The sequence below is a fragment of the Pseudorasbora parva genome, chromosome 6 (genome assembly GCF_024679245.1).
Source record: "Pseudorasbora parva isolate DD20220531a chromosome 6, ASM2467924v1, whole genome shotgun sequence".
Taxonomy (NCBI): Eukaryota; Metazoa; Chordata; class Actinopteri; order Cypriniformes; family Gobionidae; genus Pseudorasbora; species Pseudorasbora parva.
In genome coordinates, this window is record NC_090177.1 from 3572160 (window position 1) to 3599148 (window position 26989).

General features: G+C 38.4%; 1 protein-coding gene and 1 non-coding gene across 4 annotated transcripts in view; one reads left to right on the top strand and one right to left on the bottom strand.

Annotated features, from left to right (window-relative positions):
• Window positions 1–9404: 9404 nt before the first annotated feature.
• On the top strand, window positions 9405–9476 carry trnaq-uug (transfer RNA glutamine (anticodon UUG)). The gene has a single exon. It is a non-coding gene; the product is annotated as a tRNA-Gln (tRNA).
• Window positions 9477–12871: 3395 nt separating this feature from the next.
• Window positions 12872–26989, bottom strand: part of calcrl2 (calcitonin receptor-like 2) — an 80082-nt gene continuing 65964 nt past the window's right edge. For all 3 annotated transcript variants that reach the window (XM_067445390.1, XM_067445389.1, XM_067445391.1), the window contains exons 9-13: window positions 23815–23875; window positions 21862–21925; window positions 19705–19923; window positions 18281–18322; window positions 12872–15839 (exon numbers count right to left, since the gene is read on the bottom strand). In XM_067445390.1, the coding sequence (XP_067301491.1) occupies window positions 15612–15839; window positions 18281–18322; window positions 19705–19923; window positions 21862–21925; window positions 23815–23875 (614 nt within the window). In that variant the 3' untranslated portion in view covers window positions 12872–15611. The remainder of the gene's footprint in view (window positions 15840–18280; window positions 18323–19704; window positions 19924–21861; window positions 21926–23814; window positions 23876–26989) is intronic.

Genomic DNA, 26989 nt, shown 5'->3' on the forward strand with positions numbered 1-26989 from the left:
GTCTAACCCCTGTCTAACCTTTGCCACTAACTAACCTCTGTCTAACCCCTGTCTAACCTCTGCCACTAACTAACCTCTGTCTAACCCCTGTCTAACCTCTGCCACTAACTAACCGCTGTCTATGCGGCTCGACTGGCGCTGCGGGTGACAGGACCCTCATGTACCGGAGGCTGAACACACACACACACACACACACACACACACACACACACACACACACACACACACACACACACACACACACACACACACACACACACACACACACACACACACACACACACACACACACACACACACACACACACACACACACACACACACACTCTTCTGCATAATAACCACACAATAACAGAAACTCCTCAATGTCCAACATAACTGAACATTAAACACGATCATAAACTAATAACATCTTTCCCTTTACTGAAAAACACAGAAAATATCACTTTAATCCAGACATTTACTCTCCTAGCGCAGTCCCTTGCAAAGCATGCTGGGAACTACAGACCCACTGCCCAGTTAGTGATGGCAGCACAAATATTTCATGTAGTTTTAACACAAATTAATTTAGCAAACTTCAGTTTTAAATATATTAGGCTGATTGAACACATTTCGACACAACTTAATTGCATTAGGTGAAGTAAACATCATTTAAATGTCGTATCTATGAAGGGACTGAACCATTTTTTTTTTTGAATGCAGATGAACATAATTTTTTTTATTTTTGGGTGAACTAACCCTTTGAACCAGACCTGAAGAGTCTCTCTAAACACTGTCGGGATGTTTGCCTGCTTTTAGCCGCTCTAAATTTACTGCATCACTTCCTCCATCAATGCAGCATTGTGGGTTTTGTAGTTCTGTCATCAGCGCGGGCCATAAAGCATGTCTCCGCAGTGCTTGATTCAGCCCGGCTGGCGTCCCTGAGCCGCTGGCAAAGAGAATGGCACACACACACACACACACACACACACACACACACACACACACACACACACACACACACACACACACACACACACACTGCTGCGATCTGAGGCTGTGATGTTCCCGTGTTTACACAAGTCTGAACTCAGCACAAGCCCAACACTGTGTGAAGATCCCACCCTGTGTTTGCTCCACCATAGCTCTTTATTATGAAAAGAGGCTCCTGTGTGACAGATAGATAGGTGTGTGTGTGTGTGTGTGTGTGTGTGCGTGCGTGTGTGCGTGCGTGTGTGTGTGTGAGACAGAGAGAGAGAGAGTTAGAGTGTAAGAGTGTTTGTCTGAAACTGTGTGTGTGAGTGACTGATTGTGTGTGTGTGTGCATGAGAGTGTGTGTCTGAAACTGTGTGTGTGTGTGCGTGTGAGTGACTGATTGTGTGTGTGTGTGTGTGTGTGTGTATGAGAGTGTGTGTCTGAAACTGTGTGCGTGTGGTGTTTGTGTCGGTGTGACTGAGTGTGTTTGTGTGACTGATTGTGTGTGTGCATATGTGTGGGTGTGTGTATGAGGGTGTGTGTCTGAAACTGTATGCGTGTGGTGTTTGTGTCGGTGTGACTAAGTGTGTTTGTGTGACTGATTGTGTGTGTGCATATGTGTGGGTGTGTGTGGGTGTGTGTATGAGAGTGTGTGTCTGAAACTGTGTGCGTGTGGTGTTTGTGTCGGTGTGACTGAGTGTGTTTGTGTGACTGATTGTGTGTGTGCATATGTGTGGGTGTGTGTGGGTGTGTGCGCGCACGCACGAGAGAGAGTGTGTGTGTTTTGTGTGTGTGAGAGAGAGTGTGAGTGTAAGAGTGTCTGTCTGAAACTGTGTGTGTGTTGTGTGTGTCGATGAGACTGATTGTGTGTGTGTGTGTGTGTTTGTGTGTCTGATTGTGTGTGTGTGTGTGTGTGTGTGTGTGTGTGTGTGTGTGTGTGTGTGTGTGTGTGTGTGTGTGTGTGTGTGTGTGTGTGTGTGTGTGAAAGAGAGTTTGAGTGTAAGAGTGTCTGTCTGAAACTGTGTGTGTGTGTGTGCGTGAGAGTGTGTGATTGAGTGTGTGTGTGTGTCTAAAGACTGACGTTTAAGGGTGAACACAAAACTGATCCTGTGTGTTGTCTGATTAATCACACAAGTGTGTGAGTTGTAAATCCATCCTAACCAGTCGTCTAGGAAACAGTGGTTCAGTAAATGGTGAGATTAACTCTAATGAGAACCTGCAGCAAAATTAGACATCATGGGATTACACTGCAGAGTCACGTGACTTATTCCTGAAATCCCCGTTAAAAGCATCCCACATGATCGGCAATGATGATGATACAGGGGTTCAGTGAAGTGTGTGTGTGTGTGTGTGTGTGTGTGTGTGTGTGTGTGTGTGTGTGTTTGTGTGTGTGTGTGTGTGTTTGTGTGTGTGTGTGTGTGATGGGTAGGTTTAGGTGCTGTGTGTGTGTGTGTGTGTGTGTGTGTGTGTGTGTGTGTGTGTGTGTGTGATGGGTAGGTTTAGGTGCTGTGTGTGTGTGTGTGTGTGTGTGTGTGTGTGTGTGTGTGTGTGTGTGTGTGTGTGTGTGTGATGGGTAGGTTTAGGTGCTGTGTGTGTGTGTGTGTGTGTGTGTGTGTGTGTGTGTGTGTGTGTGTGTGTGATGGGTAGGTTTAGGTGCTGTGTGTGTGTGTGTGTGTGTGTGTGTGTGTGTGTGTGTGTGTGATGGGTAGGTTTAGGTGCTGTGTGTGTGTGTGTGTGTGTGTGTGTGTGTGTGTGTGTGTGTGTGTGTGTGTGTGTGTGTGTGTGTGTGTGTGTGTGTGTGTGTGTGTGTGTGTGTGTGTGTGTGTGTGTGTGTTTACTCACTATTAAAGTATGACACTCATCAGCTCTAATGAGCCACATCCTCTGAGGGCTTGAATCCTCACAAGACACATCACACACACACACACACACACACACACACACACACAAACACAAACACCAGATATGAGTGTGTGTATCACTGATGTCCCAGAGGAGCAGATTATCAGTTAATAACAGCCTGAACAACACATGAACTGGACACGATGACGCATGAGTCGCATTAAATACTGTCGCACTTCTTCACTCACACTCCGCTCAGCGTTTGACGGACGTTTTAATGCATTTGATGTAATCGGTGCATCATTTTTCATTTTTCGCCGAAGCTAATATTGTTCCTGCAAAGGATTATTCATGTCCTTTTTTTGTGTGTGGATATTTTAAAAGCCATTTTCTTTCATTAAAATGTTTGTGTGTTTTTGCGAGGCAGAAAATAACAGAAGAGAAAAAAGCCCTTTCAGTTTGTCAAAGCAGAAAATGGCTCTTTAATTCAGTTAAAATGTTCGTTTTTAAATAAAAATAATGCCAATGTTGTTTATTAGCTATTAGTCAACATTATTAAATATAATTTGGCAACAACAGTGCCCTCTAAATAAATTCTGAGTAAAAAACAACCCAATGTTGGGTCAAATATGGACTAACCCAGCAATTGGGTTGTCTTAAGCAAATATTTAACCCAACCACAGGATTAAAACAACCCAATTGATGGGTTAGTCCATTATTGACCCAACATTGGGTTAAAACGACCCAGCATTTTTTAGAGTGTGATAGAAAAATCTAATGTGTTGTCTTTAAAACTGTTAAAGTTTATATCTTTATAACTTTTTATAAGTTTATACGTTAAATATCTTAGCAGGGAACATTCTCTCAATGTTACACTGTAAAAAATGCTGGGTTGTTTTATCCCAATGTTGGGTCAAATATGGACTAACCCAGCAATTGGTTTGTTTTAACCCATCGATTGGGTTGTTTTAATCCTGCGGTTGTGGTAAATATTTGCTTAAGACAACCCAATCGCTGGGTTAAAACAACCCACCTGCTTAACTCAAGTTGGGTTAAAAAATGGACTAACCCAGCAATTGGGTTGTCTTAAGAAAACATTTAACCCAACCGCTGGGTTAAAACAACCCAAATGCTGGGTTAGTCCATTTTTTAACCCAACTTGAGTTGTTTTTTACTCCGAATTTTTTAGAGTGCATGTACGTTTCTTTAACCGTCTGTACACTGGGTTAAAAACAACTCAAGTTGGGTTAAAAAATGGACTAACCCAGCAATTGGGTTGACTTAAGCAAACATTTAACCCAACCGCTGGGTTAAAACAACCCAAATGCTGGGTTAGTCCATTTTCAACCCAACTTGGGTTGTTTTTAACCCAGCATTTTGTAGAGTGTAATACCGTTTGCACAAAAACGTTGTAACAAAAACACATAACCTTTTCCCGCCAGAACATTTCTAAAAGCAATTGAATTCAGAAATAAAGTTCTGATATTGTTTGCAAAATTCGAAAATGGAACATCCGTTCTAAAAATGCTGGGTTGTTTTAACCCAATGTTGGGTCAAATATGGACTAACCCAGCAGTTGGGTTGTTTTAACCCAGCGATTGGGTCGTTTTAATCTCACGTTGGGTTAAATATTTGCCTAAGACAACCCAATCGCTGGGTTAAAACAACCCAACTGCTGGGTTAGTCCATATTTGACCCAACATTGGGTTGTTTTTTACTCAGAATTTTTTAGAGTAAAACAAAGCTTTTAAACTGGATGTTTCGAATATTTCGATATAATACATAACAAACATGTTCTAGCCTGATTGTTATGCATATTCTTTGTTTATTAAATGAAAAGAACAGTAACAACAATAGACATAAGTCATATCTTATTATTATGTCTCTTATTAATACAATAATGCGCCAAGGACCTTCAGTCTTTCAGTCCAGATGAGGTGCTGAGTCCTCAAACACTGTTCTCATGGCTTCAAGTTTTTAGAGAACTCAAAAGAGTCAAAATACATTCTCATGTAATTCATCTTAATTTACATTTATGAACATGATATTTGGCTATCAAAAAATTGGATTTAACTTTCAGTTTGTCAAAACCCAATTACACTTTGCTTTTTTAAAGACGTTGTAATTATTCAGCAGAAAATGGCTCTTTAATTCAGTTAAAATGTTCGTTTTTAAATAAAAATAATGCCAATGTTGTTTATTAGCTATTAGTCGACATTATTAAATATAATTTGACAACAATGGTGCACTCTAAAAAAATTCTGAGTAAAAAACAACCCAATGTTGGGTCAAATATGGAGTAACCCAGCGATTGGGTTGTCTTAAGCAAATATTTAACCCAACCGCAGGATTAAAACAACCCAATCACTGGGTTAAAACAACTCAAAAGAGTCAAAATACATTTTCATGTAATTTATCTTAATTTACATTTATGAACATGATATTTGGCTAACAAAAAATTGGATTTATAAAATAAATAAAACATTTCTTTTCACATTTAAGAAAAACAAAAATTATATTTCAATAGGCCTATGGAAATTCAATATTTGGATTCACATTACCTTTGATAAAGTCCCCACCGATAACTACTAAATGGCCAAATTGTCCAAAAGTATAAAAAAATCAGAGTTACTTTTTCAAATAAGTAGCCCAAGTTACTTTATTTTCCCATGTATTGACTGACCGCTCTCCTGTCCTCATGTTGAGGAAAATTAGATTAGAAATTAGAAAATTAAGAGCGGTGTCGTGTGTGAACATATTCTAGTTTTAGACTAAATGTGATCATGCATTTATTCATCTCAATTGCACAAAAAAGATTCACTATTCCTCAAAATTAATTAAAAAACTGTGAAAAATCTGAATATTACGCAAACTGGCAATATTTAAATATGTTAAATAAGACAAATATCTCCATGCGTTCAATCTCACTTTATTAATGTACTTGCTGCTGAACCTCAATAATTCAGATGTTTTGTTTTTATTGCTGAAATAAGAGTGTTAAACTTTCTTCTTCTGCAATCAAGGTTTGATTGTGCATTTTCTCCAGCCTTATTATTTCCATTTTTGTGTGAAAGGGCCTTTACATTTGCAGAGAATTAGAATTTTTTTTGTCATAAAGCCTTAGGTGAGAAAAAGCAATGCAAAAGTAACGTAACATTACTTTTCTTAAAAAGTAACTAAGTAACAAAAAGTTACTTTTCAAGGGAGCAACGCAATATTATAACGCATTACTTTTACTATTACCTTTCCACAACACTGATCTGGTATAATCAAAAAATATCCAAGGCTAACTAAAATATCTTGTCAATAAAATACAATTATTAACTTTTTCCAAATACAATAAAGGCATTTTTAATCATTAAACATAAACTCATTTTTGAATTTGACAACAAACACACTGCAAAACACAACATAGTTCAAAACATAATAATAATTAATAACTTCTGAACATTGACTCTCAATCTTTATATCATGCTTTCCCAATAGAATTCATAAAAGTATAGAATATATCACAATAGGGGCTCTCAACTGTTAAAAACAGATATAAGATTGCAAATAATATAATATTTGTCTTATTTTAAATAAACACAAAAAACAGAGATGAAAAATAAACTTAAAATAGAAAGGTTCTTTTGCTACGGTTAAATAAATGTTCAGTGATATGCTCAGAAAATCCTCCACGTTCAATGTCATTTAATTTCCTACATTTTCCTGTCCTCTTTCATGACAATTTGCATAAATTAAAAGTTCATGACCAAACGTATCTTCACACAATGTTGTTGCAGATGAAGCGTAATGTGGATAACATAGATTGCATATATTTTGGTCAGTTAGATACTAATTAAAACCCTATATCTCTACTTCACTTTCGGGCTCGCGTATCCGCCATGTTTGTAGTTTTTTATTAGTGTTTGTAGTTCTAATCCAATCATCGTCCAACGCGCTGTTATAATAACCAGAAAAACACCATCCGGGTGTCTTTGGAATACTCATCTCAACATACTACGATTTGGGACATTAATTATAATTTTGAATACTATTTAGGACGGATAGTATGCGAATTGGGAGCATTTGGGATTTTTTTATTCTTTTTTTACCTCATCTCGGATCAGTTTTTAACATTTGTAGACATTTAATGACACATTTCTCTCTTATTGGCATGATTAACCAAACTCTCCACATAAGAAAACAAAACAAGTCCTACAATTTAATAAAATAACACATAGGCCTAGACTTCCTGTATATAACGTTGGTTAGCCTAATCTGCTAAGAAATGCATTCAATAGATTCAACTTTTGTGATTGTTTTGTAAAATTAGTTTTTTATGCGTGTTTGTGCTCAGTTCTGACCAGTAGGAGTCACCAAGTCAATCATTTTGCAAAATTCATTGGCGCTTCTTTTTTTAACCATCATTTTGTCTACTTACCAGATTATTCCCACCAGGTTGAGCTGGAAGAATCAAAGTTCCTGACTGTTCCTATATCCAGCAGACACGTGGCGGTTTTCAGGTCTATTCTGCCATCTAGTGGTGATATAACAGACTCCAAATCCGCATGGATATTTTCTACGGGCTGCTAATTCGTGAGCATCCAAACATCCCTCACGCTATGAATAAATAAAGACATGGCCGAGGAAACATCTTGACAGAACACACAACATGAACCTCAAAAACAGCAACACTTAAGAAGAGTCCAGTGTCTCCCCGCAGACCAGTAAAACCATTTACAGTGAAACCAAAATCCATTTAGCAGCCGAAGATTCAACAGAGTAATGAAGAAAAATATTGGCGCCATTAAAAATAAAGGTTTCGCCGCCATTTTGTTTGTTTCCCCAAAGTACCCGATCAGTTCTTAGTGTGAATAATATTTATCTAAAGAACCTTTTTTTCACTATAAAGAATAACCTTTGGTGGAATGGAAAGATTGATGTTAAATGATCTAACGCCAATAGGGGTCGTTGTTTTTAAGAGTTTAGCAGGTGAATTCTGGGTTCTGTCCATTAATTAAACATCTCCACACGGTCGTTCACACTCTTCAAGCGTGTCTTTGTTTTCACCTCAGTTGAGCAGGTGAATTATTGAGGGATGTTGGGGGTCACAGTTTATGAATAATATAATAAAGAATAAAACATGTTGTGCTGAAGGTGATGAAGCTCTTGGGTTTTAAACACGAACGAGACAAGTTTGCGAACTGAGTGCTGGAATCAAATGAATCTTTCTTTATACTTCAACTTCTCATCAAAGTCCTCATTAGAATAAAACAGGGTGTTTTAATGTTTAGAGTACATTCAAAAGTTTTCATGATAATAATGCAAGTAATACGCTCTTGGAACATACATCGATCAGGCAAAACATTATGTCCACCTTCCTAATATTGTGTTGGTCCCCCTTTTGCCCATCGTGGTATGGACTCCACTAGAACCCTGAAGGTGTGCTGTGGTCTGTGGTGTTCAGCAAATTCCTCATGCTCGATTGGAATGAGATCTGGGGAATTTGGAGGCCAAGCCAACACCTCTTTGTGTGAGGAGCATTATCCTGCTGGAAGAGCCACAGCCACCAGAATACCGTTTCCATCAAAGGCTGAACATGGTCTCAGCAATGCTTAGGTAGGTGGAGCGTGTCAAAGTAACATCCACATGGATGGAGGACCCAAGGTTTCCCAGCAGAACATTGCCCAAAGCATCACACTGCCTCCGCCGGCTTGCCGTCTTCCCATAGTGCATCCTGGGGCCATGTGTTCCCCAGGTAAGCCACACACACACACGTGATGTAAAAGAACACGTGATTCCTCAGACCAGGCCACCTTCTTCCATTGCTCCGTGGTCCAGTTCTGATGCTCACGTGCCACTGTTGGTGCTTCGGCGGGGTCAGAGGTCACCCTGACTGGTCAGCGGCTATGCCGCCCCATACGCAACAAACTGAGCTGCTCTGTGTATTCTGACAGCTTTCTATCAGAACCAGCATTAACTTGTGGAGCAGTTTGAGCTCCAGTAGCTCGTCTGTTTGATCGGACCCCACGGGCCAGCCTTCGCTCCCTATGTGCATCAATGAGCCTCGGCCGCCCATGACCCTGTGGCCGGTTCTCCACTGGTCCTTCCTTGGAGCACTTTTGATAGATACTGACCACTGCAGACCGGGAACAGCCCACAAGAGCTGCAGTTTTGGAGATGCTCTGACCCAGTCGTCTAGCCGTCACAATCTGGCCCTTGTCAAACTCGCTCAAATCCTTACGCTTGCCCATTTCTCCTGCTTCACACACATCAACTCTGAGGACAAAATGTTCACTTGCTGCCTAATATATCCCACCCACTAATAGGAGATGAAGAGATCATCAGTGTTATTCACTTCACTGGTCATAATGTTATGCCTGATCGGTGTGTGTTAGCTGGGATTTTAGTACGGTACGTTTTAATATATAGCATGCCATGGTATTCTTAAGTATCTTGCAAATACTTAAGTACATGAAACATTCAGGATCACATCAAAGTATTCGTATAGGCAACCGGAGCTGTATCAAACTAGCGGTTAAATATTGTAATTTATTTTAGCGTGCTGTAAAATATAAACAGTGTAAAAATACAGGTCTGTTATTTCCCACGCCAGCCGCATCGGTCCCATGGTGTAATGGTTAGCACTCTGGACTTTGAATCCAGCGATCCGAGTTCAAATCTCGGTGGGACCTCGTCCTTTTCAGACGAATCAAAGATTAGAGAAGAACGAGGAGAGAGTAGATTAGGAGATGTAGGGTTGAAATCTTACTCCTCCCACATTTGAGAACGAACTGTCCCTTGATTAAGAAACTTATGAAAGGAAGCTGCCGTCATGAAACGTTACACGTGTGGGCGACTCGTTATTCACTTTCATAAGGACCAATTGAAGAGAAGCAATGCATGTCCTTCATGGATTGTTCACATTTACGTATTTAACAGACTAACAATAAGCAATCGTCAGGACCAAAAAATGCAAGGTTTATTAAAAAGGAAACGAGCTATGCAAAAGAGAAATGCAGAGAATGAAACAGGATTTTTGCGTGTTAAAACAGGAAAACAGTGACTCATTCTTCATTCATATGAACAATACATTTCGTGACTCGTATCCTGAAACGCTTTTCAGATAAATAAATGAAAACTATGCATCTATTTTTGTACAAGGGTCTGTGTATCCTCCTCGGGAACCATGGAGGTGTTCGTGCAGAGCAACCCAGCTAACAGGGAACGGGAACGATCTCAAAACATTGGCTAACGTTCTCTGAAAGTTCTCTCAAATGTATCAAAAAACGTTCGTGCAGTAACGTTATCAGAACGTTGCGCCGACGTTATTTGCTATTGATTAACGTTATAAAAACATTATAGCTTTAAAACGTTATTTACGCTATATTAGCTATTAAACGCTATATACATTGTTAGTGGAACGTTTTAAAAACTTTACTACATTAAAAAGTATTAGTCATTACAAATTAGTCATACAGCTTTTTTCATACACTTCAGATACATAATTTGTATATCCAGTGACAACTTAATGACATGTTATTTTTTCGTAAAAAATAAAAATAAAATCATATTTTATATATATATATATATATATATATATATATATATATATATATATATATATATATATATATATATATGAATATATATATAAATTCAGAAGAAAAATTCCAGATTGTACACTATAATTATGTATTAAATATAAATGTGGGCTAATATAAATATAAAATAAATTATAAAATTGGTTTTACCTTTTTTTAAAGAAAGAATAAGATGTCAATAAACAAAAGCAAGTACATTAAAGGAGAAAACAGGAATATTTTATTGGATCATACTCCACACCCTTATAACGTTATTTAAAACATTAGTATAACGTATAACAAGAGAAGAAAATGTTCTAATAACATTTTAAATAACGTTCTTATAACCTAATAAGAACGTAAATAAAACGTTTAAAAAACTGGGCATTTTAAGATTCAGAAAACGTTTTTATTACTTAATGGTAATGTTAGGGAAACGTTCTTATAACCTAAAATTGTTAGCTGGGAAGACTTTAAAGCTAGGGTAAACAGAGAGGCTAACAATAACAGCTAGCTTTGAACACATAAGATTCAGAGCGTCTCCAAAGCTCCTTCAAAACAGATAAACGACTGAAAAGCGTTAAATTACCTCATGTCTTAAATAACAATACAACAATGAACGTAACAACTTAAAGTGTAACGTTATGGGAAATGAAAGTTTAAGGCTTTTTGAAGGAAAACTATTTAGATGACTATTTAGCGTCCACAACAGCACGATAAAGTTATGTTTATTACTGTGTTTCACGTTGTCCTTTACACAAATAGTGACAATCATAAGTCAAAAGGAATGTTTTTTTGTTTGCGTTTTCCAAGAACCACAACAAGCAAATGACATCTTTAACACAGAATAATAAAAAACTCCTCTCAAAGCAGGGCTCATGAAGCAGATAAATTCAGTGAAAACAAGTGCTTATATAACAGCTTATTTACATTATATTGTTCTCCGTGTTCCGCTTCGCCTCGCGCACTATGACCGCGATCGTGGACGGACGTATCATGCGCGCTACCCTAGAGACACCCACATTATCCAAAACAAAAAAATCACATACTTCTTCACTATACAGTATGTGACAAAAGAAGTACTCATAAAAGTGTCGGCAAAAAGTCCCCGATTGACTTAACACTTATGGCGAGCATATGATTGAGACTTTATCCCATGAGGCCATGGGAGAGGATTTATGAATGGCAGTGACGCGATGGAAGGCCAGATGATAATGACAACAGGGCAGATGTAGGTCCGGATTACATTCATACTACACACGCTCATACTATGTAGATAGAACATACCTTTTTAAGGGGTTGCAAAGTAATTACCTTTTCAAATTAAGTATCTACTTAAGTGAGTATGCGATTTCAGACGCAGCCAAACTGTTTTTAGCCTACTATATAGTAGGGAAGTATGCGATTTCAGATGCAGTCATGTGGTTTTTAGTCTACTATATAGTAGGAAAGTATGCGATTTCAGGGAAGTATGCGATTTCAGACGCAGCCAAACTGTTTTTAGCCTACTATATAGTAGGGAAGTATGCGATTTCAGGGAAGTATGCCATTTTAGACGCAGTCTTGCTGTTTTTCGTCGACTTTACAGTAGGGAAGTATTCGATTTTAGGAAAGTACGCGATTTCAGATGCAGTCATGCTGTTTTTAGTCTAATATATATTAGGGAAGTATGCGATTTCAGGGAAGTATGCGATTTCAGACGCAGCCAAACTATTTTTAGCCTACTATATAGTGGGCTATATAGTAGGGAAGTATGTGATTTCAGAGAAGTATGTGATTTCGGACGCAGCCAAACAGTTTTTATTCTACTATATAGCAGGAAAGTATGCGATTTCAGGAAAGTAATACTGTTTTTCGTCTACTTTATAGTAGGGAAGTATTCAATTTCAGGGAAGTATGCGATTTAAGACGCAGTCATACTGTTTTTCGTCTACTTTATAGTAGGGAAGTATTCGATTTTAGGAAAGTACGCGATTTCAGATGCAGTCATGCTGTTTTTAGTCTAATATATATTAGGGAAGTATGCGATTTCAGGGAAGTATGCGATTTCAGACGCAGCCAAACTATTTTTAGCCTACTGTATAGTGGGCTATATAGTAGGGAAGTATGCAATTTCAGGGAAGTATGCGATTTCAGGGAAGTATGCGATTTCCGACGAGGCCAAACTGTTTGTAGCCTACCATATAGTAGGGAAGTATGCGATTTCAGGGAAGTATGCGATTTCCGACTCAGTCATGTTGTTTTTAGCCTACTATATAGTAGGGAAGTATGCAATTTCAGGGAAGTATGCGATTTCAGGGAAGTATGCGATTTCCGACGAGGCCAAACTGTTTGTAGCCTACCATATAGTAGGGAAGTATGCAATTTCAGGGAAGTATGCGATTTCAGATGCAGTCATGTGGTTTTTAGTCTACGATATAGTAGGGAAGTATACAATTTCAGGAAAGTTTGCGATTTCGGACGCAGCCAAACAGTTTTTATTCTACTATATAGCAGGGAAGTATGCGATTTCAGAGAAGTATGTGATTTCGGACGCAGCCAAACAGTTTTTAGTCTACTATATAGTAGGGAAGTATGTGATTTCAGAGAAGTATGTGATTCCGGACGCAGCCAAACAGTTTTTATTCTACTATATAGCAGGGAAGTATGCGATTTCAGGAAAGTAATACTGTTTTTCGTCTACTTTATAGTAGGGAAGTATTCAATTTCAGGGAAGTATGCGATTTAAGACGCAGTCATGCTGTTTTTCGTCTACTTTATAGTAGGGAAGTATTCGATTTTAGGAAAGTATGTGATTTCAGATGCAGTCATGCTGTTTTTCGTCCAGTAGCGATTTCCGATGCAGCACATGATCCCTAAAAAATACAATGGTACAGTTTGCCAAAGTATCAGATGATAAGTCAACTAGGTAGTGCACAGACTGTACTTTTGACGGAAATAAGGTAACACTCGGTCCACGAGACGGAGCGGAGCGCAGAAAAGTGTTTAAATATTCATTGGTTTTTCCATATTAACACATGCACATTCCTTCCATTTAGATTGAAATATAAATCTGTGAACAGTTCGGACTGAATACATCTCGCTTTACAGTCAGACTGATGTTTAAAAGTACAAATAAAACACCTATAGATGTGTCAACAATCCATAACAAACACGAACAACTCTTTTACTAGTCATACGCCACATCCCAGAAGTAAAGTGTGATGTTTTGGTGATATTAGTGCATACCCAACTAACAGGGAACGTTCTGGCAATGTTCTCTCAACGCTTTGAACAAACGTTCTTCCAGTAACGTCATGTTATTTGGTCTTTAATAATGTTCTCAGAACATCAGCACAGAGAACGCTCAAAAGTCATGTTCCCATAATGTCTGATTGACGATAAAACGTTCCCTTAAAGCGTTAGTTCACCTAAACATTTTAATTTCAATCATTAATTCATCTTCCTCATCTCATTGGACACCGTAAGACCTCCGTTCATCTTCAGACACTGATCGCGTGTCAAGCTGCTGAAATCACGTGACTTTGGCGATCCGAATCATGAATCGATTCACTGATTCATAACCGTTCGAAGCTTTGTTTTGAAATCACTATATGCCGTTCTTTAGGTTTTTTTGCACACAAAAACTATTCTCGTGTCTTCATAAAATGATTGTAGAGCCGCTGTAGTGAGATGGACTTTGTAATTAAAGGTGCACTATGTAGTATTTTTGCAGTAAAATATCCAAAAACCACCAGGCCAGTGCTATATATTTTGTTCAGTTGAGTTCTTACAATATCCCAAATGTTTCCAACTATTAGTAAATTGTGAGAAAATTGCTATTTTAACCAATGAACCGGGACGTCTGAGGGCGTGGCCTGTCGAGGACATCATATCTGCGTTCCCCTCGGTTTCTGGTTTTATTATGCAGAAACGCTTTACTCTTAGCAGTGTGAACAAGAGTCACAGCAGCCATAACATAATCATAATCATAATAAAGTGTCATAACATCATTTTAAACACACTTATTACACGGCTCTGTGAAATACTTGCTTCTGATTGGTCAATCGCACATTCCAGCGGTGTGTTATTTCCAGATAACACCCGCTCATCCGGGTACTGCGAGTTATCTTGACCGGTTCTACTTCTGTGCTTAACGCTGGCGCCATCTTGTGGCTTAAACAGCCGTGGGTTACAATGGAAGACTTCAAGGCGGGTTTCCTGTATAACGTTTTTAATATGGATATTTTTCTGACACAAACGCATCGATTGGAATCAGAAGCTCTATTAACCCATCGGAGTCGTGTGGAGCACGTTATTTGACGGACAGCTGCATTTTTTATGGGCTTCAAACACAACTACAACTACTGCTGGGATTAACGTTAGCCTGGACTTTTAAAATATAACTCTGATTGTATTTGTCTGACAGAAGAATGTCATAAACACCTATAATGACCTGAGGGTGAGTAAATCAGAGGCTTGGTTTCATTTTTGGCTGAACTAACCCTTTCAGCATTCATTCTCAACATTTAGCAGCGATAGATACAGGCTTAAAGCAGGTTGGAACTGTTTTTCTTCGCGGAAGCTTTGCGTAAGAGCGAATAAAATATTTAATCTCAAGACAATATTTTGTGTGTAATTTATTTGAGACTAGTAGCCGTGTAATAAGCGGGATAATGTCCACCCAGCCGGTTGTTATCGCAGAATAAACCCCTTCAGAGTGACGCTCCGCTTCGCCTCGGGGTCCTGATCACTCTGGCGGGGTTTATTCTGCGATAACAACCGGCTGGGTGGACATTATCCCTTACTTAAATGTCTAATATGATAAACAGAGCTGTGTTACCTCACACTCATGACCGGAAAAGAGGAAATGGCGTCGGCGACTGTGTCCCTTCAAAATAAAAGTCCCGCTGCTCGCGTAACAATCGCTCCATCCTCGCTCAGCTCAACACTCGCTCCTGCTCTGCTTCATAACTACAGTAACGTTAATAATCCCTTTATTATTAGAGTCCTATCCCGACTCTTTCCCACCGACTGTGAGGTGAAGAACACGTGACCCAAGATTATGAGCTCAAACTTGGCGTCATCAAACTATGCCTTTGTTTTAAAAAGGCGACCTCTAGCGGACAGAAAAGTTACATAGTGCAGCTTTAATGACAGAATTTCCATTTTGGGTGAACTAACGCTTTAACTTTCGAATAAAGAAAAAAACATTTTGATTAGGTATCCATAAGTTGTGTTGTGGATCTTGTCCTCGGCTGGATGAGTTTATATTTCAGACGACTGGAGCACCTCTCCGGTCTCGGGCTCTTCGCGTGAGCAGCGCTTGCCGTTTCTCTGGCCGTTGGACGCAGGTTCGAGGCTGATGTTGACACGGCTGGTTTCGGTGAAGGAGGTGTTGGTGTGGTAGTTGCAGTGAGAGTCTGTGGTCACCAGGCGCCGGCGCGTCCATTGACATTGATACTGAGCAAACTTACGCCGCAGCGCCGACTGCACCTGCGGGACGGAGAAATAAGCCAGAGTTCGTTTGTGAGGATACTTGGAGACCATTTTACGCTCAGTATTGATTGATTGATTGATATCTTTATTTTCGAACATGAGAGAATAAAACACAATAATGTTTCAACATTTTAAAAAGAAAAAAGAAACCTACACACTACACCTTTAAAGGGATACTCCACCACTTTTTTATATTAAACTATGTTAGTCCCTTAACTAAAACAAGTTGACACACATGTCTCTCGTCTCAGTGTGTGTGCTCTTAATCTCTCTGACGCGCGGTGACGATCTGATAGCATTTAGCTTAGCCCACTAAGCCCAGTTCATTCACTATGGTACCAAACAGAGATCAAGTTAGAACCCACCAAACACCTCCACGGTTTTCCCTATTTAAATACATTTACACCAATAGATGAACGATCAAGTATGGTGACATAAAATAAAACATGGCGCTTTTCTTAGCGGATTAAAAAGGAGAACTATAATGTGTGGCGGAATCGCACTTCTGAGAGTACTTTGACTCGGCGCAATAAAAAATCCCGGCTGAAAAATCCTCCCTCACATCTCCCCCTATTGACAGAAATGAGAGAGGGAGGAGGAGATGTGAGGGAGGATTTTGAGGATCAAGAGCTGCTCTGTGTATTCTGACAGCTTTCTATCAGAACCAGCATTAACTTCTGGAGCAGTTTGAGCTCCAGTAGCTCGTCTGTTTGATCGGACCCCACGGGCCAGCCTTCGCTCCCCACGGGCATCAATAAGCCTTGGCCGCCCATGACCCTGTGGCCGGTTCTCCACTGGTCCTTCCTTGGAGCACTTTTGATAGATACTGACCACTGCAGACCGGGAACAGCCCACAAGAGCTGCAGTTTTGGAGATGCTCTGACCCAGTCATCTAGCCGTCACAATCTGGCCCTTGTCAAACTCGCTCAAATCCTTACGCTTGCCCATTTCTCCTGCTTCACACACATCAACTCTGAGGACAAAATGTTCACTTGCTGCCTAATATATCCCACCCACTAACAGGAGCCGTGATGAAGAGATCACCAGTGTTATTCACCGGTCATGAGTCATAATGTTATGCCTGATTGGTGTATATTGCATTTCTGTCAATAGATTCTCATAAATACTACACACTGCACCTTTAAAAAGTCAATTATGAGATTAAAAATTATTTAAATTATTTATTTAATAATTTCATCTTTTTTGAAAATCTCATAATTATGACATAGTATGTCATATTTTTACATTTTATCAATATATTTATCTATATATCATTCAAATTTTAATTTAGTTTTTTTTAATATCATAATTTACTTTTTATCTCGGACTGTAATTTTGATAAATTGTTCTCATAATTATGACCTTTTTAATCTCATAATATTGCCTTTTTTCACAGTAATATTGACTTTTTGAACTCATACATATGATTTAATATGCCATAATGTCATAATTTAATAATTATGATTTAGCATGTCATAATTTTGACTTTTTATCTATCTATTTATCTATTTTATCTATATTTATATCATTTCAATTTTATTAAAAAAATGTAATCTTATATTTGTAACTTTTTATCTCATACTGCAATTTTTTAAATCTCATAATTCAGTTGTTTAATCTCATAATTATCAATTATGTCATAATTTTGGCTTTTTATCTCATAAATATTTACAAAATTTATATAATTTCAATTTTGACAATTTAATCTCATAATTATGACTTTTTAAAATTTCATAATATTAACTTTTTAAACTCATAAATATGAGTTTATATGACAATGTCATAATTTTGACTTTTTATCTCATATTTTCAACTTTTTAAATTTCCTAATTTTGGCTTTTTTTAATATCATAATATTGACTTTTTAAACTCGTGATTATAATTTAGTATGCCATAATTTTGGCATTTTATCTCAAAATTTCAGTTTTTTAATCTCAATTTTGAAACATATTTCCTAATTTTTAACTTCATTACAATTTAGTACAACAGTTTAGGGCTTTTTAATGCCATCATTTTGTTTTTAATCTCATAATTACAGTTTAGTATGTCACAATTTCATCATTTTGACTTTTTATGTCAATTAAAATTGACCACAGCATAATTTTTCTTCTGTATGCAATTTTTTGTTTTTAAATGGCATTTTAAACAGTATAAAGATACCCGTTTCAAACACTAATACTAGATGCTGGTGCATGAAATCACTGCATTACATCTTTAATTGAGCTTTGGAAACAGCAATGGGGAGAAAAAAGGGAATATTTTGCATTCTGAATCCAGTTTTGTGTAGAGATGTCTAAAAGTTTCTGGTATTCTGATCAAATAATTATAATAATAGTTAAATATCCGCTGTGTTATTGCACACGTTTGCATACGGCATGCTTTGATTTACAGTAGATATCAGGAGTTCATGCTTTAATAAAGAGAAATGAGTTCATTACCTCTCCATTACAGAAGCAGAAGATCACAGCCACCAGGAAACCCTGCACACACACACACACACACACACACACACACACACACACACACACACACACACACACACACACACACACACACACACACACACACACTTCACATTTTTGTACTAAATATGCAATGCAATGAAAAATTTATAAAAACTATATAGACATATCGAAAAATGATATAGGCTAATTGTACTGTCAGAATATAAAAACACTGCACGGTGGAGGCAGTCAAATAATTGAATTGATTTATTGATTAAAATTAACTAACAGTTTAGGTAACCTTTTAATATGCAATCAAATTTCATAAACTGATCTGTTTGAAGTTGACTTGTGTGATATTACTTAAAAATAATGCTTTAATAAATGATATTATTATTATATTAATATATTTTTGTCATAATTTCTTAGACCGAACTTTTATGAGTGAAGAGCTTTATTTTTTCTATTTATGTGTTGTTATCTTTCTTTCTTTCTTTCTTTCTTTCTTTCTTTCTTTCTTTCTTTCTTTCTTTCTTTCTTTCTTTCTTTCTTTCTTAATTACAAATACTGCCGAGGGGGGATGCATTGGATACCAGAAAGTCATAATTTTTCTCATTATTTCTAATATTTTCAGCTTTTTAAATCTCATAATTTTGTCTTTTTAATCCCCTAATTATGACGTTTCTCTCATTATGACTTCAAGATTTCAACTTTTTAATGTGATCATTTTGGCAGTTTTACTTTTTAAGTTGGACAATTTCATAATTTCATATTTTTTAATATAAATTTAGACTTTTCTAATATTTAAAAAAAAATCGCAATCTTAAAAACTCATTAATCTAATTTTTTATCTCATAATTTTGTCTTTTTAATGTCATAAATATAACTGTTCTCTCATCAAGACTTATGTCATGATTTCAGCTTTTTAACTTTCTTTTTTTTTGTCTTTTTAAATTTGACTTTCATCATTTCATCTTTTGTAACGTCAATTTTGATATTTTCTAATATTTTTCAAATTTCTTAATCTCATAATTTTGACTTTTTATAAAAATAAATAACATTTCCAGACACGTGGACCACTGCGCCTCGTCTGTTCTTTCAGCTTCTCACCCTGGATTTTAAAACCTTTATAGATGTATAAATAAAAAAGATAATAAAAACACACAACAACATGACTAAAATGAAAACAGAAAATAATAAAAACTAATTAAAATGAAAGTAGCATAACACTGGTGTACAGGTCTCAGAGCAATTGATCTGTTTAATAATACACTTTAAATGTAATAAAAGGCCTTTATTAAAAACAGTCGAAGGGGCTTAAATGAGTTACATTAATAAAGTGCAACTGCTGGCGTCCTCATGGGGTCATCTGACAGATCTGCTAATAAAATACTTCATTAATTCTACAGATGCGTCACCTGGAAATGAACCAATATGTTCATGAAGAGCTCGTAGATGGCCAGAGAGATGCGTCCGCTGGGCTGCAGGGGAACCAGGATAAATTGGGCTCCCAAAAGAGGAACCAGGATGATGGTGGCTCGGACCGCTTTCATGTACACGTTGGTCTCGGTCAGGTGTGTGACCCTCAGTTTGGTGATCAAAACCCGCACGATGTTCAGAAGGAAGAACAGGTTCACCTGTCAGATCACACACACACACACACACACACACACACACACACACACACACACACACACACACACACACACACACACACACACACACACACACACACGTTGGTCTATGTGGTTTACAGGGACTCTCCAAAGGCGTAATGGTTTTTATACTGTACAAACCGTATTTTCTATCCCCTTACACTGCCCCTACCCCTAAACCTACCCATCACACACACACACACACACACACACACACACACAGTCCCTAAACCTACCCATCACACACACACACAGTCCCTAAACCTACCCATCACACACACACACACACACACACACACTCACACACACACACACACACACACACACACACACACACACACACACACACACACACACACACACACACACACACACACACACACACACACACACACACACACACACACACACACACACACACACACACACACACACACACACCCTTTCCTCAGTGTTTTGGTCTTGTCTTCCATTGCAAACATCCTGAACCCTTGTGCATGAATTAAAAAAAGTTACACATAGGTTCATAGAGGACAAAAATGTCCATGTCGAAAAAAACTGTCATAAAAAAAATTATCTTGGGAGCACAGACTTAATTTTTTGGTCTCATTTTAAAGACCCATGGCAGATTATTGTTGAAAAACGTTTAAAAAGTGAAACCCCAAGTTTAAGTTTATGAAAAGCATTTATGAATAATATTTTATAAAGAAATATATATATTTTAAAAAACATGTTGAGCTCTAAAACTAGAAAATCAAAGCCATAAATGTAATAAAACTGTGTTTCAAATCTGAGATTGATATCTCAAAAAATGAGCTCTCAGTGTAAGGCCCCATCCACACGAAGCCAGCGCTTTCCTAATCCGATCTTTTTTTCCCTTGTTTCAAGAAATATCTGCGTCCACACGGGATTAAGAAAACAGACTAAAATGATGTAGTTTGCATGCCAGGCCAGTGTGTGGCGCTGTAATTCTGCCACAGAAATACACTAATAACGGAGAAGAAGAGTTGTGGCTAGCAGGGGTACAGCAGTGGTCGGAGGTGAGGCAAAATCTCACAATAAATACATTTGCTACTTAACAGATGTGTTTTATTAACGCCTACACCTACCCTAAACATACCCTTACAGTAATGCAGATACGGTCATTAAATGAGGCGATATTGATGTGCGCATGCCCAGTTCCCGTAGTTTATCCCGTAATTCTTCACCGTGCTGGACGTAGTGTGAGGACATCCCCGTTTCAGAAAATATACGGATTCACTGTACACACGAAGACGGAAGATGATCGTTTTCAGATTTACCCACTTTGGGACCCGGTTTCGAAAAATATCAGATTCATTCTTTCAAAACGCTGGATCCGTGTGGACTAAACGCTGATACGGTAACTAAATATATACGTATATAGCTAAACGCGTCTCCGTGTGGACGGGGACTAAGATTATGTTTGGGCGCAGTGCAACTTTCCCCCATTAGATGCCAGCAAAACTCCACTCGTACACAGTTTTTGGATTTGTGATTTGCAGTTGAGTTTTTTCTCTCTAAAATATTACAAGCACACACATGCACACCTACACAACAAATTTTTATTACATACATCCACACCACACTCTGACATCCATACCAACACACTAGGGCTGTCAACGAATAGTTTTAAAAAAACGAATTTCGAAGGTGAAAATTAATATTCGAATAATAAAAACAAAAGTGGGGGAAAAACACCCGCGGTAGTAGAGGTGTGGCTGTCCCTTGTGATGGCAGAAAGTGCAGAGCCCAACTCTGGACTTGCACTATTAGATAGACACGCCTAAATAGACCCTCATAAATATTACACACTGCACCTTTAAGAACATAAAACAGAAACGATTGACAGAAACACTGAGGAAGAAGGCATGATGAGGAGATGATGTTGATGAAGCTCACCAGCAGAGCGGCGTGTACCGGGCCGTGTGTGATGTACAGCAGGTTTGTGTTCATGATCCAACACCTGTCAAACACACAATGGCCCTCATTTATCAATCTTGCGTAGAAACTGGTGTATATGTTGGCGTAAGATTATGCTTACACTCCTCTCATCGCCTGATTTATGAAGCTGTGCGCACCTCTGCAATCCAGGTGTACGCAATACCTGCCCTTGATAAATGCGGCGGCTGAAAACGATCGTCATTAGAATAACACGCCCCTATATATTCAAGTCTCCGCCTCCCCCACGCCCTCATTTTACGCCATGGACAAACAGAAGACGGCAAAGAAGCGAAACTTCTCCGACGTGGAGATCGGGCGCGCTCAATCATCTCACTAGTCCACTAGTCAGGGCACTGATTAGGGCATAAGTCAATGGGCTGACTCCCTGATCAGTGCTCTGACTACTGAACTAGTGAGATGATTGAGACGCGCCCATCGAGATCACCAGGGAAGTGAGAAAAAAAACGAAATTGTTTTATTTAGGAGTTTAAAGAGTGGGATTAAAGGCACCCACAAAAACAAAATATGGACCCAAATTACGAGTACTCTCAATAGTGTGGAGGTTGAGAAGCGCACTCCAGCAGTTTAAAGCTGTTTGGATGATAAATTACCATCACAATGCATTATTTTACAGCACGTTTTGAAACAATTAGCATTTAATTTCGTATCACGGCACATGTATTGGGGTGTTACAATAGTGATGATGATGTGATGTGGAGTAAGATTCATTCACATTAATAATTACATGACGATTTGTAAGATTCTTATTCTTATTATTATGATTATTATTCTTAATGACGCTTGTTATTCAGAAGAAGAGTGTCGTTTTTATTGATTTTATTATTATTTAAAAGAAGAAGGTCATTTTTATTATTTTGTCAGTCTGAATTATTTTAGTCCCAGTCCGTGCGCAGCTGCCGGGCCTGAACCGTCAGATAAAGCGCACGGGCTCGCGACTGGAGGAATACATATTCCTACAAATCAAACGCTTTGGTAAAGTCACACAAATTAAACATTGCCGTTCATGTTGCACAAAAATAAACACTAAATGTTGTTGTTGTGGTTTTTAACAGTGGGTCATATAGCATCTTTGTCAGTGCGTTTTGTGGTGTTAGGAATTGTTTTTCTGCGCATTTTCCCACTAACTCAAACGTGCGTACACCACCTCCTGAGCTGGCGGAGGATTTGAGCGTGTGTGTGTGTGTGTGTGTACACCACCTCCTGAGCTGGCGTAGGATTTGAGCGTGTGTGTGTGTGTGCGTACACCGCCTCCTGAGCTGGCGTAGGATTTGAGCGTGCCGTACGCCAACGGCCATATTGATAAATCTCAAAGTCACCGTGGGTTTGGGTGTACGCAAGGTGTACGCTGGAAATTTGGTGTACGCACTTTTGATAAATGAGGGCCAATGTCACTGCCATTAAACATTTAAAGGGATAGTTCACCCAGAAATAAAAGGACTCAAGTTGTTCTAAACCTGCATGAATTTCTTTCTTCAAGAAGATATTTGGAAGAATGTTGGTAACCACATGTTTGCTGGTCACTAGGGCTGTATTGACACAAATTTCATAATTCAATTTGATTTCGATTCACAAGCTTCCAATTTGATTTAATTCAATGTCGATTATTTTGGATTAGGGCTGGGCGATAAAACGATAATGATAATTATCACTATATAATTTTCCTTTATAAAACGATAACAACAGTTCGATAAATGATCGATATAATGCTTACGCGTTATGAGCGTTACATTTATATCCCGGACGAGCCCCCATAAACGTTACGTAACATTTATGGGGGCTCGCCCGGGACATAATCAATTTGATCCCTCCCAGATATCAATTTTATGTGTGTGTGCGTGTATGTGTGTATCTTTATGCTGGTTAATTTTAAGTGTGAGATCTCAGGCTTACCTGTCATCATGAAAGAGCAGACGTGCCACAGCGTGCATTACAGCAGGGATCACTGGGAAACCTGCAGGAATAACTAACTACGTCACAGTTTTCTTTAAACAAGACAGACGTAAAATGTTATATTTGCATTGAAAAAATCTACAGTAATCATTATGTGATCAGTTTTTTATTTCTTGCACAACAGATCATGATCACAACACAAGCTGAGAGTTATTTTACCAAGTTTAGTTAAAGGGGTCATATAATGGTACATGCACTTTTAAAAGTTGATTGAATGGAAATGTGTGTTGGCAGTGCCTGTACACAACCATCCTATAATGATAAAAATCCATCAAGTGTTTTTTTCTTAAATATCCTTATACAGGTCCTTCTAAAAAAAATAGCATATTGTGACAAAGTTAATTATTTTCCATAATGTAATGAGAAAAATTAAACTTTCATATATTTTAGATTCATTGCACACCAACTGAAATATTTCAGGTCTTTTATTGTTTTAATACTGATGATTTTGGCACACAGCTCATGAAAACCCCAAATTAGCACAAAAAAAAGCATATTTCATCCGACCAATAAAAGAAAAGTGTTTTTAATACAATGTTATGTTCAGTTCTGCACTCAACACTTGGTGGGGAATCCTTTTGCAGAATTGACTGCTTCACTGCGGCGTGGCATGGAGGCGATCAGCCTGTGGCACTGCTGAGGTGTTCTGGAGGCTCAGGATGCTTCGATAGCGGCCTTAAGCTCATCCAGAGTGTTGGGTCTCGCGTCTCTCAACTTTCTCTTCACAATATCCCACAGATTCTCTATGGGGTTCAGGTCAGGAGAGTTGAGCACAGTAATACCATGGTCAGTAAACCATTTACCAGTGGTTTTGGCACTGTGAGCAGGTGCCAGGTCGTGCTGAAAAACTAAATCTTCATCTCCATAAAGCTTTTCAGCAGATGGAAGCATGAAGTGCTCCAAAATCTCCTGATAGCGAGCTGCATTGACCCTGCCCTTGATAAAACACAGTGGACCAACACCAGCAGCTGACATGGCACCCCAGACCATCACTGACTGTGGGGACTTGACACTGGACTTCAGGCATTTGGGCATTTCCTTCTCCCCAGTCTTCCTCCAGACTCTGGCACCTTGATTTCCGAATGACATGCAAAATTTGCTTTCATTCGAAAAAAGTACTTTGGACCACTGAGCAACAGTCCAGTGCTGCTTCTCTGTAGCCCAAAAGTGTCTTGACCTGGGGAATGCGGCACCTGTAGCCCATTTCCTGCTCACGCCTGTGCACGGCGGCTCTGGATGTTTCTCCTCCAGACTCAGTCCACTGCTTCTGCAGGTCCCCCAGGGTCTGGAATCGGTCCTTCTCCACAATCTTCCTCAGGGTCCGCTCATCTCTTCTCGTTGTGCAGCGTTTTTTGCCACACTTTTTCCTCCCACAGACTTCCCACTGAGGTGCCTTGATACAGCACTCTGGGAACAGCCTATTCGTTCAGAGGTTTCTTTCTGTGTCTTCCCCTCTCGCTTGAGGGTGTCAATGATGGCCTTCTGGACAACAGTCAGGTCGGCAGTCTTACCCATGATTGCGGTTTTGAGTAATGAACCAGGCTGGGAGTTTTTAAAAGCCTCAGGAATCTTTTGCAGGTGTTTAGAGTTAATTCGTTGATTCAGATGATTAGGTTAATAGCTAATTTAGAGAACCTTTTCATGATATGCTAATTTTTTTAGAATTTTTTTTTGAGATTGAAATATTTCAGTTGGTGTGCAATGAATCTAAAATCTAAAATATATGAAAGTTTAATTTTTATCATTACATTATGGAAAATAATGAACTTTATCACAATATGCAAATTTTTTGAGAAGGACCTGTATATTTTCCCGTCTCAAATCGAGCCGTTTGTCCGTGTGACGTCACACAGGCCCCTCCCACGACTGTTGATTGACAGCAGTGTTTAACCTCAGATCCACCCTGAGCGAGCTCTGTTATCATCATGATAGTCCGCCATTTTGTTGATACGCTGGAGCAGAATGGCGTCTAAGCGATTGTGGTGTTCTGTTCGTGGGTGTAATAATGAACACAGCAGTCATTCTGATGTTCCTAAATCCGAATCGCTGAAGACACAGTGGCTGAATTTTGTTTTCAAAGGAAATATTTCCCGATCGACCTCAATGCTTTCATGTTTGTGCAAATAATTTCTCACCAGACTGCTTTATAAGCGAGGGTCAGTATAAAGCAGGTTGTGCTAAGAAGCTGCTCCTGAAAAAAGGATCAGTACCAGCTATTCATGTTCCTGCTGCCCCTCCAGAAGAAGTGAGTGTGGTTTGAAACGTGTGCACGCTTCACAATGAATGCGGCGAAAGTTTACAGGGTAAGTTAACTTACATTACGGCATTCTTTCTATGTATGACATTCTCAATATAATTAAATATCCTACATTTATAATGAACAACGCGTTATGGTTATTTTTAAAGCCTGTGTGTCTGTGTGTGAGATGCGAGCAGGTCATGAACACTTGTCCTTAAAGGGACAGTTCACCTCTTAAATTATGTTAATAAAACAACAAAAGACAAAGAGAAAATCACTCACTGCTGTTGAATAAAAAAAACTTCAATACAGTAGCTTTTAATCAATGTATATTGTATATTGAAGACTGTGTGGTTTTAATTTTAGCCTACATTTATTAATTCAATTTCATACTTAAATGTTGCTGTACATCTCTGAGCTGCCACTGTAAATCTTTATATATATATTTATTTTATACAATACACTAGGAATTTGTACAAGTTTTTTTTTTAAAGTAAAGTTCTAAGTTTAAGTAAGGGTTTTCAAGACTAGTGTAAGAAAAATAAAGAAAGAGTATTGCAATAAAAACATTTTCTCCTTAACCTCTTTCTGTTCGCCTAGAAATAGAATAGCAAAAAAAACAAAGTGAACCGAAAACCGTGGTTAAAAACCAAGGTGTGTATTGAACCATGGACTAATTGTATTATTGCATGCCTAATATGCAATGTTCCTGAAAGATGTTGCTGTGGGCTTTTTCCATTTGGGAATGGGAAACAAATTTCTCTTTGGATATCCAGATAGAAATGTGTTGCCCATTCTCAAAAAGTTGCCATGTGTATCATCAGCTAAAAAAGAGGTCACAAATGTATTCATGTTCATTTATAAAGAGCGATTAGT